The sequence below is a fragment of the Chelonoidis abingdonii genome, chromosome 10 (genome assembly GCF_003597395.2).
Source record: "Chelonoidis abingdonii isolate Lonesome George chromosome 10, CheloAbing_2.0, whole genome shotgun sequence".
NCBI classification, from domain to species: Eukaryota; Metazoa; Chordata; order Testudines; family Testudinidae; genus Chelonoidis; species Chelonoidis abingdonii.
This window is the reverse complement of record NC_133778.1, coordinates 20076598-20095159: the sequence shown is the minus strand read 5'-3', so window position 1 is coordinate 20095159 and position 18562 is coordinate 20076598. Positions and strand designations below refer to the sequence as shown.

The 18562-nt window shown below is 43.2% G+C and overlaps 1 protein-coding gene and 2 non-coding genes across 3 annotated transcripts in view; all 3 read left to right on the top strand.

The window, feature by feature from the left end:
* The first annotated feature begins 190 nt into the window (after positions 1–190).
* The window catches only part of NOP58 (NOP58 ribonucleoprotein), a 43454-nt gene continuing 25082 nt past the window's right edge, over positions 191–18562 (top strand). The window contains exons 1-8 of the mRNA XM_032799447.2: positions 191–395; positions 6514–6590; positions 8943–8995; positions 11837–11961; positions 12936–13072; positions 14641–14705; positions 16942–17076; positions 18061–18206. Coding sequence (XP_032655338.1) covers positions 351–395; positions 6514–6590; positions 8943–8995; positions 11837–11961; positions 12936–13072; positions 14641–14705; positions 16942–17076; positions 18061–18206 — 783 coding nt within the window. The 5' untranslated portion in view covers positions 191–350. The remainder of the gene's footprint in view (positions 396–6513; positions 6591–8942; positions 8996–11836; positions 11962–12935; positions 13073–14640; positions 14706–16941; positions 17077–18060; positions 18207–18562) is intronic.
* On the top strand, positions 9275–9361 carry LOC116836096 (small nucleolar RNA SNORD70). Its single transcript, XR_004376365.1, has one exon. It is a non-coding gene; the product is annotated as a small nucleolar RNA SNORD70 (small nucleolar RNA).
* On the top strand, positions 18324–18408 carry LOC116836099 (small nucleolar RNA SNORD11B). The gene has a single exon (XR_004376368.1). It is a non-coding gene; the product is annotated as a small nucleolar RNA SNORD11B (small nucleolar RNA).

Here is an 18562-nt window from a genome sequence, read left to right as displayed (position 1 = left end):
CCCCGCCCTCTCCTCACAGCCCCGCCCCGCCAGACGCAGAGCCCGGCCCCTCACCCTCTCAGGGGCCGACGCCTCGGCCCCCTCCCCCCCCAGCCCCGCCCCGTCACGCGCCGAGCCCGGCCCCCACCCTCTCCTCACAGCCCCGCCCCGTCATCCGCTGAGCTCCGCCCCCGCGTTCTGACGACGCCCGACAGTTTCCGGTGTTCTGACTTCCGGTTCGCCGTGCGCGCTGCGTCCTGCCGCTGGGACCGTCTTTCCGCACGTGGCCGTGTCCTGCTGCGCTCCCCGGCGCCGCTGGGGCCCCGGCTGTGACCGACTCTCGCTGACCTGGCCCCGCACCTCTGCCCGCCATGCTGGTGCTATTCGAGACCGCGGCCGGATACGCCGTCTTCAAGGTGAAGTGGGGGGCAGGGGTAGGCCGCGCGCCGCCCCCTCATCTCGCCGTTCCCCGGCCGGGCCCGCGCACGGGGATGGGGCGGCCCGTACATCTCGCGGCCCTTTCTGCGGCAGCAGCGCTGGGGAGGGGGCGCTCGCCGTGCCTGGGTTCTGGCGCCACCCACGTGGCTGCGGCGAGATCCTGCTCTCCGTCAGCCTGGTCGCCCTGCCCAAACTGGGCCCTCACGAGCTGAGCCTGGCGCCCGAGGCTAGCGCCGATACCGAGCTGGGGAGCGGGGTCTGGGAGGAGTTGGCCTGGCTCTGCTGCGCAGTCTCGTCTCTCTGGCTTGCCCCAGGGGTGCAGGCGGTGGGAGCAGGTTAGCACGGAAAAGGGAGGATTTATTCTCGCTTCTGCGCCACGAAATTGTTGTCTACCTCGCGTGGCACATTGGAGGGTAGGTCTGACCCTGCCTGTGGGAGCGGCAATTGGTGGATCCTTCTGGCGGGGTAAAAGGGACGTAACCAATCATGCAGTGTAGTGCAGGGATAAATTCCTTCCTAGCACTGCAGAGTTCCGTTTGTGTATGAAGGTTGATACAGAATTCTGTTTGATTAGTGTAATTGTACATGTTAGGTTTCAGCATGGTAGGCGTGTAAAATCAGCAAAGACTGTGGTATTTATCTCTAAGTAGTCCTCAATGATTTTCCCCCAACTATGCTCACATTGCATCTGTTCCTGGAAATTTTAGCATTTGTTGTAATTGCTATCATGATTATAGTTCCTAAGTGAAAGAACTGAGGCAAATGTAACAGCAGTGATATTAATATATTTTAAATACTGTATTTTCAAGATGTGTTGAATTTTGTCTGCTATTGTTTATGTAAAATGCTTGGCTTGACTGGTGTACACATGTATTTGCATGCTGGCTGAAATTGGGAGAATTCATTCGCTATACTTGAAAAGCAAAGATTCAGTTCCCACATCTTTCACTGGACACACAACCGTATCGTTACATAAGCATAGATAGGCTGATTTGCCATGCTGCTGAACTGGTGTAGTCTGTAACCTGTTTGTCAGGTGGAGTCAGCAGCAGCCAGGGCCGGGTTTAATATCTAGGGATTCCTTTTCAATGGTACAGCACAAAACCAGTAACATGGGAAAATTACACACCATCCCTTGAATGCTTCTAAGAGGCAATAGTTCTCCTCTTACAAGCACAAAGTCTGAATGTAGAAAAGAAATTTTTAATGAAAGGAGGGAAGTCACCGGGCATTAAATAAACTAATAGGAATATTACCATATATTATTATTATTTCATAGAACTGGAAGGGACTTTGAATGTCATTGAGTCAGTCACTTGCCTTCAGTAACAGGACCAAGTACTGTCTCTGATAGGTTTTTTTTTTTTTTTGTCCCCAGATCCCTAAATGGCCCCCTCAAGGATTGAACTCACAACCCTGGGTTTAGCAGGCCAGTGCTCAAACCCCTGAGCTGCACCCTCCCTCTAATTAATTTTGGAAAATGCCACCAGCAGGATTCAACCAAAAATACCCACCCTAGACTATATTAGATTATTTTATGATATTCGTTTTGCGATAGTCTGAAGTAGAACTTTTTAGCTGATTTTACCATTTGCTCTACTTAGCTGCTGCTTCCTTCTCTAGATGTTCTTGATTGTGCTGTTGCTGTTAGGACAACCTAGGCTGTTAGTCTGCCTGTAAAATGATATAGAAATCCCAAACTCCACAGAGCCAGGGCTTTGTTTAAATTAGTGGTTTTCAACCTTTGATCCGTGGAGCCCTGGGAGTCTGCAGACTATGTGTAAAGGGATCAACCATAGGTGACTATGAAAATGAAGTGTCATAAGAACGGCCATACTGGGTCAGACCAAAGGTTCATCTAGCCCAGTATCCTGTCTTCTGACAGGGCCAATGTTGGGCCTCAAAGGGAATGAACAGAACAGGTAATCAATCCTCATTCCCAGCTTATGGTATAGAGGCTAGGGCCACCATCCCTGTCCATCATGGCTAATAGCGATTGATGGACCTATCCTCCATGAACTTACCTAGTTCTTTTATAAACCCTGTTATAGTCTTGGCCTTCACAACATCCTCTGGCAAGAAGTTCCACGTCTTGACTGTGCTTTGTGTGAAAAAATTACTTCTGTTCATTTGTTTTAAACCTGCTGCATATTAATTTCATTTGGTTACCCCATGTTCTAGTGTTATGAGGAGTAAATAACACTTCCTTATTTACTTTCTCTACATCAGTCATGATTTTATAGACTTCTATCATATCCATCCTTAGTTTTCTCTTTTCCATGATGAAAAATCACAGCCTTATTAAATGGCATCCATTCCATACCGCTAATCATTTCTGTTGCCCTTTTCTGAACCTTTTCCAGTTCCAGTATATCTTTCTTGAGATGGTTCAACCACATCTGCTCACAGTATTCAAGATGTGGGCGTACCATGGATTTATATAGAGACAATATGATATTTTATGTCTTACTATCTATTCCTTTCTGAATAATTCCCAGCATTCAGTTTGCTTTTTTGACTGCTGCACTGCATATTGGGTGGATGTTTTCAGAGAACTATCCACAATGACTCCAAGTGGTAACAGCCAATAAAGACCCCATCCTTTTATATGTATAGTTGGGATTATGTTTTCCAATGTGCATTACTTTTCATTTATCAACATAGAATCTCATCTGCCATTTTGTTGCCCAGTCACCCGGCTTTGAGGGATCCTTTTGTGCTCTTCAGTCTGCCTGCAACTTAACTATCTTGAGCAATTTTGTATCATCTGCACATTTTGCCACCTCACTGTTCATCTCTTTTTCCATATCATTATGAATATATTGAATAGGACAGGTCCCAGTACAGACCCCTAGATTCCACTATTTGCTTCTCTCCGTTCTGAAAACTGACCATTTATTCCTGTCCTTTGTTTCCTATCTTTTAACCAGTTACCAATCCATGAGAGGACCTTCCCTCTTATCCCAGGCTAGCTTACTTTGCTGAAGAGCCTTTGGTGAGGGACCTTGTCAGAGGCTTTCTGAAAAATCTAAGTATACTGTATCTACTAGACCCCTCTTGTCCACATGCTTGTGGACCCTCCTCAGAGAATTCTAGTAGATTGGTGAGACATGATTTCTCTTTACAAAAACCATGTTGACTCTTCTTAAACAAATTATGTTCATCTATGTGTCTGATAATTCTGTTGTTTACTATTGTTTCAACCAGTTTGCCCATTACTGAAGTCAGGCTCACTGGCCTGTAATTGCTGGGATCACCTCTGGAGCCGTCTTTAAAAATTGGCTCCACATTAACTATCCTCTAGTCATTTGGTACAGAAGCTGATTTAAATTATAAGTTACAGACGACATTTAGTAGTTCTGCAATTTCACATTTGAGTTCCTTTGGTCCTGGTGAGTTACTACTGTTCAGTTTATCTGTTTGTTCCAAAACCTCCTCTAATGATACCTCAATCTGTGGAAGTTCCTCAGTTTTGTCACCTAAAAAGAATGGCTGAGGTTTGGGAATCTCCCTCACATCCTCAGCCAGGAAGACCGATGCAAAGAATTCAGTTAATTTCTCTGCAATGGCCTTATCACCCTTGAGAGCTCATTTAGCTTCTCAATCATCCAGTGGCCCAAATGATTGTTTCGCCAGCTTCCTGCTTCTGATGTACTTAGAAATTTTTTTGCTATTACTTTTTGAGTTTTGGGCTCACTGTTCTTCAAATTCTTTTTTGGCCTTCCTAATTAGATTTTTACATTTCATTGCCCAGAGTTTAGGCTCCTTTCTATTTTCCTCATTAGGATTTAACTTCCACTTTTTAAAGGATGGCTTTTTGCCTCTCGCTGCTTCTTTTACTTCATTGTTAAGCCATGATGGCGCTTTTTCAGATCCCAGAAAAGGCATCCTGGTGCTCTCATCAGTCAAATGTACGTGAATACCCCAGAAGTGTTGTTACCACCATAGAAGCCCACAGTTCAGCGCCGTTTCTCACGCTGTGTCAGATGCCTTGCTGAGCACTTGCAACATTTATAGTTGAATTCTGGTTAGTTGGTTTTCAGCCTAAGACTTCTATGGTAGGGGTCTGTGGACCACAGGCTGAATTTCCAAAGGGGTCTGCACCTCCATTTGACATGTTTTAGGCATCTGTAAACGAAAAACTGAAATCCACTGTTCTAAATGTTCAGTTCTGAATAAGGAGGAGGAATTGGAATTGGGGGACTCAATAAAGGATTTCAACCTGTGGGGCACAGCTCCCTGGCAGGGCGCAGAGTAACATGGGGGTGGGGTAGTTGGGGCCCGGACCAGCCCCCACGGATGACAGGGATGGAGGGAGCACCACCCAGCTCTGTTCCTGGTCCCATCTGCCAGCCCCACACCCACAGATCCACTCTCAGCTGTATCCCCAGGGTCTTGGCTGCCCACCCTGTGCCCGGGGATCCTCTGGCTCTGTGTCCAGCTGTAGGCCTCGGCCCCGGCTGCATCCCTGGCTGCATTCCTCACTCCTGGCTCAGGGGGGCGCAGACAGGTAAGGGAGTGTGCAAGATAGAAAGTTTGGGGACCACTGCGATGAGGTAAGGGAAGTTATTAGCTGGCCCAGAGGCTTTTTTTGCTCATTAGCTCTGTGGGAAATGTGTTACTGTGTTTACTTGTTTAGCTAATAGTTAAGTTTTTTTTTGTTTTTTTTTTAAAAATATAGTTCAAAAGAACCGTCTTGGTCTGGATTTAGAAATTTGTGAAGAACCAAGTGGCTTGCTCATTTGCATGATAACCAGAATGATTTCAGCATTCCTTCTGTGTTAAATTGTAGTTGTGCCGTATTTGATTTGTGGGGACAAATCATAATAGTTTTTGAACATGGTACAAAGAACCACATTTATGGCTTTGAAAATGATTAGTGCAATGCTGCTTTGCATTTTACGAAGAATTCTTAGGCCTTGTCTACACTACAAAATTGTTGACCTGAAATAGGTCAACGTACAGCCACCACATTAATTGCTGCAGTTTTTCATATCCACACTAGCCCTGCTGTCAGTGGTGCATATCCTCACCTGGAGTGCTTGCCCCGATTTAAGGGGGCAGTGTGGGGGGTTGATAGCCTGAGCTATCAGGCCTGCACAGGGCTTGCTGCTGGATTCCCCCTTTCCCCAGGGCTGATAGGCTCATCGCTGGAGCCCTCCAACAGCGAGTTGTCAGCCATGAGCCCAGCACTGTCAGCCGTGGAGTGAGAGGTGGGGTGGCTCCAGCTGTGAGCCTGATGTGAGGCTGACAGCCAACAGGCAATGTAAGTAATGCAGTGTCCATGTAGACACTGTATCTCCCTAACTACATTGACCTAAGTGCTATGCCTCTTGTGGAAATGGAGTTTTTCGGTCAGGGTAGTGGGCAAGTTACATTGGCAGGAGAAACATTGTAGTGTAGACCAGGCCTTAGTGCACTGCAAATTAAGTGAACGCGGAATACGGTGGTGTAGTATAACTGATCTCAACCGACCTCTGCCCCCTAAAGGATTTCTTTTTTGGACAGCAAGCTGAAATATCAGTCTGTTAACCAAGTGTAACATCTTGAAAAATTTACTCTTGAGGCTGTATTGGTGTGGATGCATTGTACTGCAAAGAGGGGGAGCTCTGTTTCAGAAGTAGCCTTTCTTCCTCAAGGAACTTGAGGGTCTCTATGAAAGTGTCTTGTTTTGTATTTGCCCACTGGTGGTGGTGTCCCTGATCAGCAGGTGTGTTCACAAAGCAGTAGTAAGTTTGGTCCCAGGTCACTGGGGATGAGACAGATACTACTAAGCCTGACTCTTAAAAAGAGAGAGAGAGAATGCAGATGTTCAGAGAGGGCCTGCCTTTATTGGGGGTGAAAAACAATACAGTAGCTGTGTTCCTGCTGAAAGTAAAACGCTGTTAACGTGGTCAGATATTGGTGGGGCAGAACTAGAGAGAAAATGGTAAGTAGTGGTCAGAGACTGGATGGCTAAAAGCTAGCCCATTGACTCCATTAACATCAGCTTTCAGGCAGGACACACCATGAAAAGTGGGGTCAGGATTTCTATACCGAACAATAATCCCAAACATCTTTCAACACTGGTTTAATGATTCCGTTTTTTATCCACAGGTCCTGGATGAGAAAAAACTTCAGGAAGTTGACAGTTTATGGAGAGAATTTGAAACACCTGAAAAAGCAAATAAAATGTAAGTAGTTGAAGGGCTGGCAGCCTGGCTTTGGAAGATGACTGCATGTTCAGATCAAGGGGCAAGGCCTGCTTTGTTTTTCAGTATAGTTCACAGCTTTTAAATATAAAAATATATAAATAGAAGAACGATCTGACCCAAGAACAAGGGATGGGAGATCCAGTGGAAGTGAGAAATTCAGAACTGATAGAAGAAGGAAATGCTTTTCCTCGCAATGCGTAATTGAACTGTGAAACTCATTGGCACATGAAGGCATTGAAGCTGAAAACATTCTAAAAGGGATTGGACATTTATATGAATATAAAGAATATTCTGAGTTTGACAGACTTTTGGAAGGTATATTAAACTTCTGTCTTCAGGGATTAAGCTAGTCTCAGTATTAGAGATCAGGGTGAAAGCTAACCTGGGTGAGCGTGGCTGTGGCAGAGTATCCTACATCTGCCCACTGCAGGCTTTTTACACCTTCATCTGAAATGTCTGATGCTGACGACTGTCAGACAGGATACTAGCCTAAATGGACTTTGGTCTGATCCAGTTATAAAATTCTGATGTTTCTGAAAAGATGTTTGTCTCACTCAGCCTTGCAGCATAACCCTTGAGCTGCTGTTGGAGATGACGCACATGCAGTTTAGTTTAAAGTTAAGAGAGGGTAGCTTTATCTGTGACCTTGCTTCTGTTACAGATAATACAGCTTTTTCTGGCAGATTAATCAGAACTGGACTAGTCAAATATCTGGGTCTGGAGATAATTGTCCTGGGTCAGGATGGCTTCTTAAGAACAACTCTTTAGATAACAGAGAGGAAGATTACACTAGGAGGAGGAAGTTGGGCCTGGGGAGGTGACACAGCTGATATAGTCCATAGGCTATTTGGACCTGCTAAACTGATGGAGAATAGAAAATCCTTCCATACACACATGAATGTCAGTCAGTGTTCTCGTACCCTTTCTCCAGAGCTAGTGATATGCATTTAGTGTGCCTGTTTGCCACCCCTTGCCTTTCAGGCTCAACAGTGTATTCTTGGTGCATGCTCCCAGCATGGCTGTTCTCAGTTTCTCACCCAGAAGGGCAGGGTTTCCCCAGATGTCTGCTCATATGGAGGGGCACGGAGGAGTCGGACACTGTGGATTCTGGCTCACACATAGGAAGGGAAAATGTGGAGCCATCTTGTGTTCTCACCCCATATCCTTCCCACTTGCTCTGCCACCCATTTATTCCTGTCCCATTATTCTCTCTCCCCTCTCTGCAGTCCCAGACTCCTTATCCCATAATTCCCCCTCCAAGCGAACATTTGTAGGTACAATTTTTCCTTTAAAAAATGGTTTGAGAACCTTCTGAATTTTCTGCTATACTCAGATTGTTTCCTCCAAATAAAAAAAAACAAAACAGAAAACATAGATTGTAGGTACATGCCTTCATTTCCCCCCAGTTTTCATCACGGCCAAATTAAAACGTCCTGTGCCAGGGTGCTGCTCAGGTTTGATGGCCGTAATACATCCCCTTGACTCATATAGATTTTGTGAGTCCGTGTTTGCACATGTGCAGTGTAATCCATGTGGCTTTTGTGAGTGTTAGGAAAGTGCCTATCTGAAGAGACAAACTTTTTCATATGCTATTTTCAATATTGCTCCTCCAAGGGGTAGTGGGTGGCGTGCAAAAGCAAAACAGAAAAAAAGTAAAATCTGTTAACTTTAAGAAAAGTTGTTTTTGGGGGCCTGTATCTCAGGAATCCCTTGGTCAAATGACCCCAAATTTGGATGTCTGCCCTGTGCCCTCATGAAAGTCTGTACATTTCCAGGAAATCCAAGTAACTGGATTGTAGAGCTCTTAGAAGAGTCAACCTGGAAACAGAGTTTGTAACCCCAACTCTAGTAGAGCTGGTGCACTGCTATAGTAGAGGCGGTATATTCCTTGCTTTTACTAGTTAATCAAAGGAGTAGTGTTCAAATCTGAGTAGTTGGTGTCTTTTAAATATGAATTGCAAAACAAAAAGATGGCCTCATGTTTTTTTCAAATTTTTTGTATGTATTTTTTCATTAGAAATATTAAGATCTTGATTTCTCACCTCTTTGGAGGTCTCTAGCAAGATCTTTGGGAGACTTGGGTGATGAAATAATGGGTCTGAAAGCTGATCTACAGTTCCAAGACTTGGACTCCCTTTCCCTTCATTTGGAGGTTGGGAGATCTGAAAGTCAAACTTCAGCCTCTTGTGATGTTCTAGGGAAGTAGGGACCTGTTATTTATGATGGGAGTTTGGGAAGTTAAGACAGATGCTATGCATCATAAAGGAAGAGGGAAGGACAGGGCTACTCTATTGTAAACTTGAATATATAAATAAATTTCCTTTCCCCTAGAGTGAAGTTGAAACACTTTGAAAAGTTTCAGGACACAACAGAAGCCCTTGCTGGTAAGTAAAGTTGAGAAAGTTAACTCTGAACTTTGCAGCTTGGTTCTTTTCTGAAAAGAACCAATCGCATACTTTCATTATATGCCCCATACTGTACTCTCACCCTCTTATTATTTCTTCATTGTTTATCTTTTAGATTACAGGTGCTTCAGAACAAAGAATATAAGTATTTGTTTTCTCAGGCAGCTGGTGTGCCTCTGGACACTAGATAAAAATATTGAAATCTAGTTATTTGCTCCTGTGTTTATGGTCATGAATGCACAAATCAGTAGTGAATAGAACCCTGTTGTCAATGATGCATTGGTTAATACTGAATTCTAATGATTTGATTCAACATTTCGTCACTACCACTGAGACAACAGATAAAATGCTAGTAATAGATACATTAGGGCTGTTGATGCTGCACTTCATGGATATGTATCATGGACAGGGCCGGTGCAAGGAAGTTTCGCGCCCTAGGTGAAACTTCCACCTTGCACCCCCCCGCTAACCCTGCCCCCCCCAAGGCAGCTAACTCAGCCCCCCCACCCGGGGAGCTCCCCCCCACAGCAGTTCCCCCCCCCCCTCGCCGACAGCTAACCCTCTTCTCCCCTGGGCCCCCCATGGCAGCTAACCCTGCGTGGGGAACTTCCCCCCATCCCCCCGGCAACTAACCCTGCCTGGAGACTTCCCCTCTTCCCCCCACCGCCCCGGCAGCTAACCCTGCCTGGGGAGACTTCCCCTACTTCCTTCCCCCCCCCTGCCCGGCAGCTAACCCTGCCTGGGGAGACTTCCCTCTTCTCCCCTCCCCCCGCCCCGGCAATAACCCTGGCCTGGGGAGACTTCCGCTCTTCCCCCCTCCCCCCCCCCACGCCGGCAGCTAACCTGCCTGGGGAGACTTCCCTCCTTCCCCAACACAAGCAGCCAACCCTGCACTGGGGAGCCCTCCTGCGGAAGCCATTCCTGCCTTGAGTGGCCCGCCCAGCTCACCTCGGCTCCGCCTCCTCACTGAGAATCATAGCTGCTCTATCTCTTCCCACCCCAGGCTTGCGGTGCTGATGGAGAAGACTTGAACTGGGCTGTGTGCTCAGCGGAGCGAGGCAAGCGGAGGGTGAGCTTGGGGGCGGGAGCTGTTCCACTGTGCACCCCCCCTCGTTATTGCGGGCAACCCTCTCCGCGCGCTCCCCAGCCAGCTCACCTCCACCTCCTCACCTGAGGGTGCTTTTAGGCGCCCCCAACCACTAGACGCCCTAGGCGGCTGCCTAGTTTGCCTAAATGGTTGCACCGGCCCTGATCATGGATATGTTTGTATATTCGATAAATGCCTATTTATCTTAAGATCATGAATTCCTGAATTATTTGTAATCACATGCAAAACCTGCCACTTGAGTGATTCGTAGGAATTAAGCACAAAAGCATTATAAGCTCTGAATAATCTGAACTGAAGTGATAGAAGAACATAGGCTCATAATTATTTAGGGGTAGCCTGACTCCTGTTCTTGAATGGAGTGTTTTTGTGTTTCCATAACAGTAAAATCAGTTGATAAATGTCAAATGTAGCATTTTGGCCAAACAATGAGTCTCACTACAGTAGAGTTGTTGGGATCACAAGTATAAAAACAAAACAAGGAAAGTACAGGAAAGGAGACCACCTTTGAATATGGGATAATGAAATCATAACTGAGATGGAAATTACTGTTTTTTCCTACCTACATTTGTGCTTGCTGTCTAGGGTGAGTGTGGCCTTGTTATAGCACTGGGTGCCAGGAATTTCTGGGTTCTGTTACTGTGATACAGAAGAAGCTCTGTGACTTGGGCAAATCACCTGGTTTCTCTGACTCAGTTGAGGAATCTGTGAAATCGGGGATACTTAAATTACCCAGCTCACATGATTGTTGCTAGGATGGATTTGTAAATTGTTTTGAAGATAACTGATATGTTGGCTAAGCATTATTTAAATATCAAATGGTTTAAGAACTATCTGTCATATTTAAGGTTACATAGCTAATGTCTCAAATAGCAAGGGTGAGAGGGCATTTATCCCAGCAGTTATATTTGTTCTTCTATTTCTTCTTTTCAGGGTTTTTGAAATAATGGGTCACTGGGTTCTGCTTCACACTCCAGGCTGGAAATGTACCAATCCCAGAAGGTCAATGGAGCGTGGAGTTAACTTGTCAAGGGAATTGCATAACTGACCTCTTAAAATATGTCATGTGGGTTTGTGACGCTTTTACAGATTTATTTTATACTTCAAAATAAAGATTCTTTTAAAACTCCTCAAATCCACATCACATACCTTTAAAAAGGGCTGTGTCTGACTTGTGCCATCCCCACAAGTTGACTTCATGCTTCAGTGGGCTTTCATGAATTTTGCAACATCATCATCCAAGAGTATATATAGGACTATCGCTTGTGGTGGGAGCTAGTGATGTATGACTTCAGGGGGTCTGAAAAGGGATTGGGTAACTCAATTATATGCTAAATCCTCTTAAAGTTGCTTCTGGGGATGTTCAGTACATCTCTAAAATTGGTGGACTGTTATCTTTAACAAAGTTGGCAGAACTAAGAGTCAATCCTTGTGATTTTTCCATATATAGGGAGGAGGGAAAAATTAGAGGAGAAATATTCTCAAATTAAGAACAGCAAATGTGCTAACATTTTACAACATTCATTTAAACAACTTCAGGGTCAAAAAATTTCAACTGCAATTTTGGTTAGTATAGTAGCTTGCAGAGGTGTGAATGTAAGTGTACAGCCTGGTGTATCAAGTTGGACATGGTATTTTGAGTACCTGTTAGATTTTAGGAAGTTTTGTTTGTTTGTTTGTTTAGCTGCATCTTCATTCTCTTCTGCCCTCTACAGCATCCACAGCTCTGGTAGAGGGCAAGCTCAGCAAGAACTTGAAGAAAATTCTAAAGAAGATAGTGGCAAAAGATGCCCATGAACAGTTGGCCATAGCAGATGCTAAACTCGGCGGTGTCATAAAGGTGAAAACTGACTTTGCTTCTCTAATTTGATTTTATTCTGCTGAGATGTTATGAAAAGGGACCTCTGTATTTTGTGGTCCTGTAGCCATGGATTGTGCTGCAGATTATAAGGTTTCATTAGAAAAAAGTTTCTAGTTCAGAGCTGGAAAGAGAAACTTTCAGATGTGAGCTGAATGTAAGCTGATAGGATGTTTGCTCTGCAGCTGGACAGCCTTGAAACTACACTCAGGTGTGCACACTTCTTGTTGTCTCAGTGGGGTATCAAACTGTGAAAGCAGACAGCAAAAATATAAACTGTGTTGCCCTAATGATCTTATTTATAGAAACATCCAGTTGAATGGCTTGTTTACTGTTGGTTGCTTTGGCAAGTGAGGTAGCTGCTTATTATAAGGGTCACCGGGAGTTCACATTTCCAGTGGCCCCCAAACATGTGCATGTATTCTCCAGCCCTTGTCTGAAAGGGGGGAAGTATAGAGAAGATGCATTAGGTTTATATTCTAAATCCGCGCTTGTCTCCGAGATGTTGAAACCCCACCATCTCACATTCCTTCGTCGGAACCAGAGCCAGCTGCCAAACCCTCGGCTTCCTACTGTGACCTGTTCAATGGCACAGTTGTGGGTTGTTGATAGAAAAATCTGCATAAATCTGTGCAGTATAGAACTAATCAGTTACGAAATCCTAGTGTTGCCCCAGATCTTAAGGGCAGAGTACACAGGGCCTTCCTTACAAGTCTTGTTGCTCCTGATACCCGAATGTTAAAGTGAAAAATATGTATGATTATTACAGTGCTAGAAATCCTGATGTTTATTACCCATGAAGGTTGTCACTGCTTCTGACTTTTTTTGCCTATCATAAATGAGTAACAAGTATACCTGAGTAGGAGAAAAACTATAAATATAGTAGTATTGAAAAAGAATTTGTAAGAGGATTTAATTAACTTGGTTAACACCTAACATTCACCTTAATTTTATAGGACAAGCTGAACTTAAGTTGTATTCATAGCCCAATGGTTACTGAACTGATGAGAGGAATTCGTTCTCAAATCGAGGGGCTTATCACTGGCCTTCCATCACGGGAAATGGCAGCTATGTGTTTAGGATTGGCACATAGGTGAGTTGCCATTGAAGCTGTAGTTCAGTACTTTCCACCATCTTTATTCCATTCCTGCATCCTTGGACACCCAAAACTCTGTTTGGTATCAGCGGGAGTCTGGGGTGTGAAATGAATGCAGGGTTAGGCCCAAAATCTAAGCACATTAATTTTGGTAAATCTTGCTCTAGAAGCAAGCTCTTACAAAGTTCACTGTGTTTAGCACCACAAGTTCAAGTCAGATCTCTCAATATTTGCTGTAGCGTTAACCTGAGTTGAGTAGTTTTTTCTTGTATATTATGTACGTAATTCAATAGTATCTTTAAAATGCAGTCATTGGCAATATGAAAATAAATTTTACATCAATTCATCACCACTGAGGTATCTGATACTTCAGTGCTTAATGTAAATGTTGGACTCAGTGTTTCATGGATATATAATTTATATCTCTATGTACATATTGCTGTTGTATACAATATAAACATTAAATAAAGGCGGTGTTCTTGGCTGTAGATTTAAGCAGAGCGCTAGCTCTGCACACAGCCATGACAAGTACACAATTAGGTGCTAGAAACTTGAGCTTCAGTCCAGACTGTGGCCACGTCTATACGACGCGCCATTTCGGCGCGTTAAAATCGAAAGCTCGGGGTTCGATATATCGCGTCTCGTCTAGATGGGGATATATCGAACCCAGAGCTCGCTTACATCGATTCCGGAACTCCACCAAAACAAACGGAGTTCCGGATTCGACATGGCGAGCCGCGCACATCGATCCCGCGCGGTGAAGACTGGTGAGTAACTCGATTTTAGATATTCGATTTCAGCTACGCTATTCTCGTAGCTGAAATTGCGTATCTAAAATCGATTTTCACGTGTCGTGTAGATGGGGCCTCTGAGATGAACTCACTGCATGGCCTTGGGCAAGTTGCTGAACCTTTCTCATTTATTCTTCTAAAATGGAGATTGTTACCTTCCTTGCTGGGGTAATTGAGAGGTTTAATGTTTGTGCAGCTTTTTGAAGATATAAATCCCTACATACATGCAGTTTCATTTTGTCATAATCCAAATGTGTGTTGCAAGATCCTAGAATGTATTTTAAAAGTATAGATATTGGGCTTGTGCTAAAATGAGGTTAGAAGGACGAGGGAAGTTTTAGTTCTTTACAGTCATACTCCTGAGTTTCACTACTCTATAGACACAGTTTCCCGTGGATCAATCCCAACCACTGCAAAACAGGAAATACTTGCTCTATTTGTTCTTGTGAAGAAATTTGCAAGAAGTAATGAGCAGCAAATTTCCTGCCACTCTGTGCATGTAGAGGGACAGCCAATCAGCCATGCTTCTCCTTTCTGGTACCTTGGTTCAGCCATCATACTGGGTACTGTGTGTGCTGCAGTTATGGGACCAACTAGCCGCAGTGCTTCTCCAGACTTCCCATTACATCCAGCAGAGGCCAGTCCTTGGCTTTAAATTAAACAAGTGTGAATGAGCCTACAGCTGGACTCATTCATGCAAAATAAAACAGGTGGAAAATGTGTTTTGCAGTGGAATGTCAGGGGTGCAGCTAATAACGATATCTTTGTTTTTAGCCTTTCCCGATACAAGCTGAAATTCAGCCCAGACAAAGTAGATACAATGATTGTCCAAGCAATCTGTAAGTATTTTCAGAATTTCATCTTTAAGTATTCTGCTTTTATCAGTTATTAAAATCAGTTATTTTCAAGATTTTTGCTGGTATTTTAGTATAACAGGGCAGTTTGAATCAACCCAGCAGAAGTTTTAAAAACTACTGCTTATGAAAGATGTTACTGTAATTTAAATATCAAATAGTCGGAGAAGATGGTATTAAAAGGCGAAGACCTTTAGTTATCCAGAAAACAGCTATAGCAGATGCAGTGAGAGTTCAAGCCTCCCATTGCTTCAATTCCCAGTGTGACTCACTCTCACTAGTGATAAGAAGTTAATTGTTCCCCTCAGAATTTGTTCCTTGGTACCTCTGCTGTGGGTGCCATTTGTGGTGATAGCTTGTGTGAAGTGAACTGAGACTGCAGTGCAGTAACAGTTTTAAAGATGCGTGAAAATAACTATACAAGATAGTAAGTACCATGTTCTGCATCCTGGCTTTTCTTAAGGGAAATAGACTAAAATTTCTTTGGCAAATGGAAAATAGAATATCGAGACTAATCTTTCCTTTTCCTTGAAGAATGCATGCTATAATGGAGTTGCTCAATCTCAGGGAGTGGTGAATGGAACAGTTCAGTGCTGCCAATTCCATGCTCTGTTGTCAATTGAATCTTTTTTGAGCTGAAAATAATGATTGAATTCGCAATTTCATCACTACTGCTGAGACAGCAGATAGGCATGTCCGTATTGCATTACAAGAAAATGCTTGTAGCCTTGGGGCTTTGTAACAGTATGTGCAGTGGGTGTTCTACCCTGCTGTAATAGAAATAAGCTTATAGCTCATATCTGCAGCACTGGAGTAGACCGCTTATTGCATTAGTTCTAGGTATGTTTATGTTTTAAATAAACTTAAAGGGTAATTACAGCTGAAAAGAATTTTCAGTTTCTTTCATTATTGCATTTTTTGGGGGGTTGCTATGTAGTCTCTTCACACTTAACTCGAACACAAATTGTAACTTAGATTTCATATGGAGGTGGGCATACTTAGTTTACTATGCATGTGCAGTAACTTTAACATAGTGTATCACCTCCACACTGTTTGTATCTACATCTGGTTGTACAGTGCCTCACACAGCAAGGCCCCAATCCTGATCTGGGCCTCAGGGTGCTACTGTAACTTAAATATCAAATAGTTGGACAGGATGTCTTATGACATCTGCATCCTCTTTAAAGAAAAAAAAATGGATTAGAGGGCTAAGATTTACCCCTGAGACACAATCCCTCCAGAAAGTCACACATCTGCCATCTGGAATGGATGGCTTGGAACTCCCAGATAGCCAAACTGCTGCTCTTTGTTTGCAGGAAACTGTTCACATGCAGTACATTCAATGTATGACATGTGAAAGAGGCCCATCATTGAGTGGCAGGTCTCTGTGATGAAATCTCAGGCTTTACCATCATGTTAACTAATGATTCTTTTACATTATTGTGAAGATAAAAGTTTGGCTTAAAGAAGAGTTTTGACAAAATGAACAAAACAATTCAAAATCAAAACTCATCCTTGTTCCTGTCCTTGTGCTCATATGGGATTATTCACTGCCCGAACACTGCAGAACCTAGATGAAATGGGATGAGTTAAGAATAGAATGTTAGTCATAACTCTAATTTCCCTGTGTGTTGGATGTTTAAATTCAACCTTTCCTGGTTGTAACTACCTATGGGAAATGCATTAGCACCAGTTAAACTTTCAGAAAATCTGTTCCAAAGTGGCTTTGTACAGAAGATCCATAGCATGTATGTTGCCCAGTAAAATTAACAGTGGAATCATTGAGTGAAGAAAAGGTTTGAAGGATTTTCATCAAACTAGGCATTACTAAGAGGTAACTTTCAATTTCTGAGGCTTGTTTCTGTGGAAGATAAAACAGCTCTCTTTAAGAATGCAGGGTTGCATTAGCATCGTTAATTCTGGCATGTCCTGACTTTTGAGTGTTTGACTATGCATCCTTAATGTTCTTTTAACGTAGTGTGTAATTTGATCTGTTTTGTTTGCAAAGTACATTTCTTCACTAAAACAAATCCTTCAATGATTTTAGAATAAAATGACAACCAACCTTGTCACAGTACATTGGTGTTTGTATTTGTGCAAAGGAAACATTGTGGAAAAATACCTTGATATTTCCCTTTGCAGCGTTCATTACGTCTGACTTTAAAATGTTCTCCTTTAGACTAAACTTTTTTTTTTTTTAACATGTCTGTCCTATCTGCAGCCCTTCTTGACGACCTAGATAAAGAGCTGAATAACTATATCATGCGCTGTAGGGAATGGTATGGCTGGCACTTCCCTGAACTAGGCAAAATCGTCACAGATAACCTAACATACTGTAAATGTGTGCGGAAAGTTGGTGAGTAACAATTTTGAGCATGCATGGGAGACTGAGTATTAGTATGATTCGCAACTTAATAGTGCATTGTGGGATAGATTTCCTGCTGTTCACTAATGTGCAGGCCATTTCAGCTGTTCACAATCCTGTATGCTCGCAGTGACATTCTAGAAAATGCTTCTGTGGGAAATTGATGTTAGGGAAGTAATATAATTTGGCAGTAGTTTGTTGTAATCTAGCACTTGGAAACAAGGAGAGCTTGCACTGGCCAGTTCTCCCAGGACCACTAGCAAGTGCTGTGTAGACCACCATTAGTCCACAGACCATAGTTTGGGAATTAGTGCTTAATTTAAAACTGATATATCGAGAGCGATGTTTAGTGTTTTTTGGTGTTCCCTGTCACCAGAGCTGTCTTATATTTACTCCTTGGAACAGAAGTAACAATGGGTTTAATCTTGTGAATATTTGCATTTCAACATTTAGGCATGTTTTTTTTTCCCTATTGATTTGTGCAGTGATGTGGTAGCTTTGCAGTTCAGAGAGGAACTTCATTGTTTCTCGTAGGTCATGTTTTCTTTATTTTTTGTTGCTCTCTTCTGGGCTTTCTCCAGTTTGTCCACATCTTGGCACCATAATTCAGTAAAGAACTGGACAAACAATACTCCAGTTGAGGCCTTATCAGTAGAATGGAAGAATTACTTCTCCTGCCTTGCTTACAACACTCCTTCTAATACGTCTCAGAATGCTTCCTTTTTAGCAGTAGTATTACATGATTGTCTCATGTTTTGTTTGTGATCCACTAGAACCACCTAGATCCTTTTCTGCAGTACTCTTTCCTAGGCAGTCGTTTTCTCTTTTGTATTTGTGCAATTGATTATTCCGCCCTAATGGGTAGGTGTTTCCATGTTGACACAGTTGGCTCTTACCTCTTTATACTCTCTCTCTGTTTTTGATTTACTTGATCATCTTTCTCCTTTTCTCCCCACCTTCAATCTTGTCCTGCAGGAGACAGAAGAAACTTTTCTACCTCCGACCTCTCAGAAGTCCTGCCAGAGGAGATTGAGGATGATGTGAAGGCTGCTGCAGAGATCTCCATGGGGACAGAAGTATCAGAAGAAGACATAAACAATATACTGCATCTCTGTGATCAGGTGTATATATACATTTAGAGCTTTAATTTAAGATGTGTAGCAATGTGGGCTGCTTCATCTGTAGACAGCTGTTTTCCTAAGGAGCAGTTTTCCTATGGTTGCTCCAGCACACTTTCTTAATGGCAGTGATGATTCCTGTATTGTTGCTCGCCTGATGTACAAACATGAGGGCGCACAGTCACTACCTCATCTGATGCCATCTTGGATTGCTGACATTGAGGGGAGACGGAGGTTATTGGGTATTATTGTGAGAGGAAAGCTAACATACATTAATTAAAAAGTGCTCGGAGATCCTTAGAAAGAAGGATGCTATGTAATTTCTAGGTTTATATAGCCCCTTTCATCTCTGTTTCAAA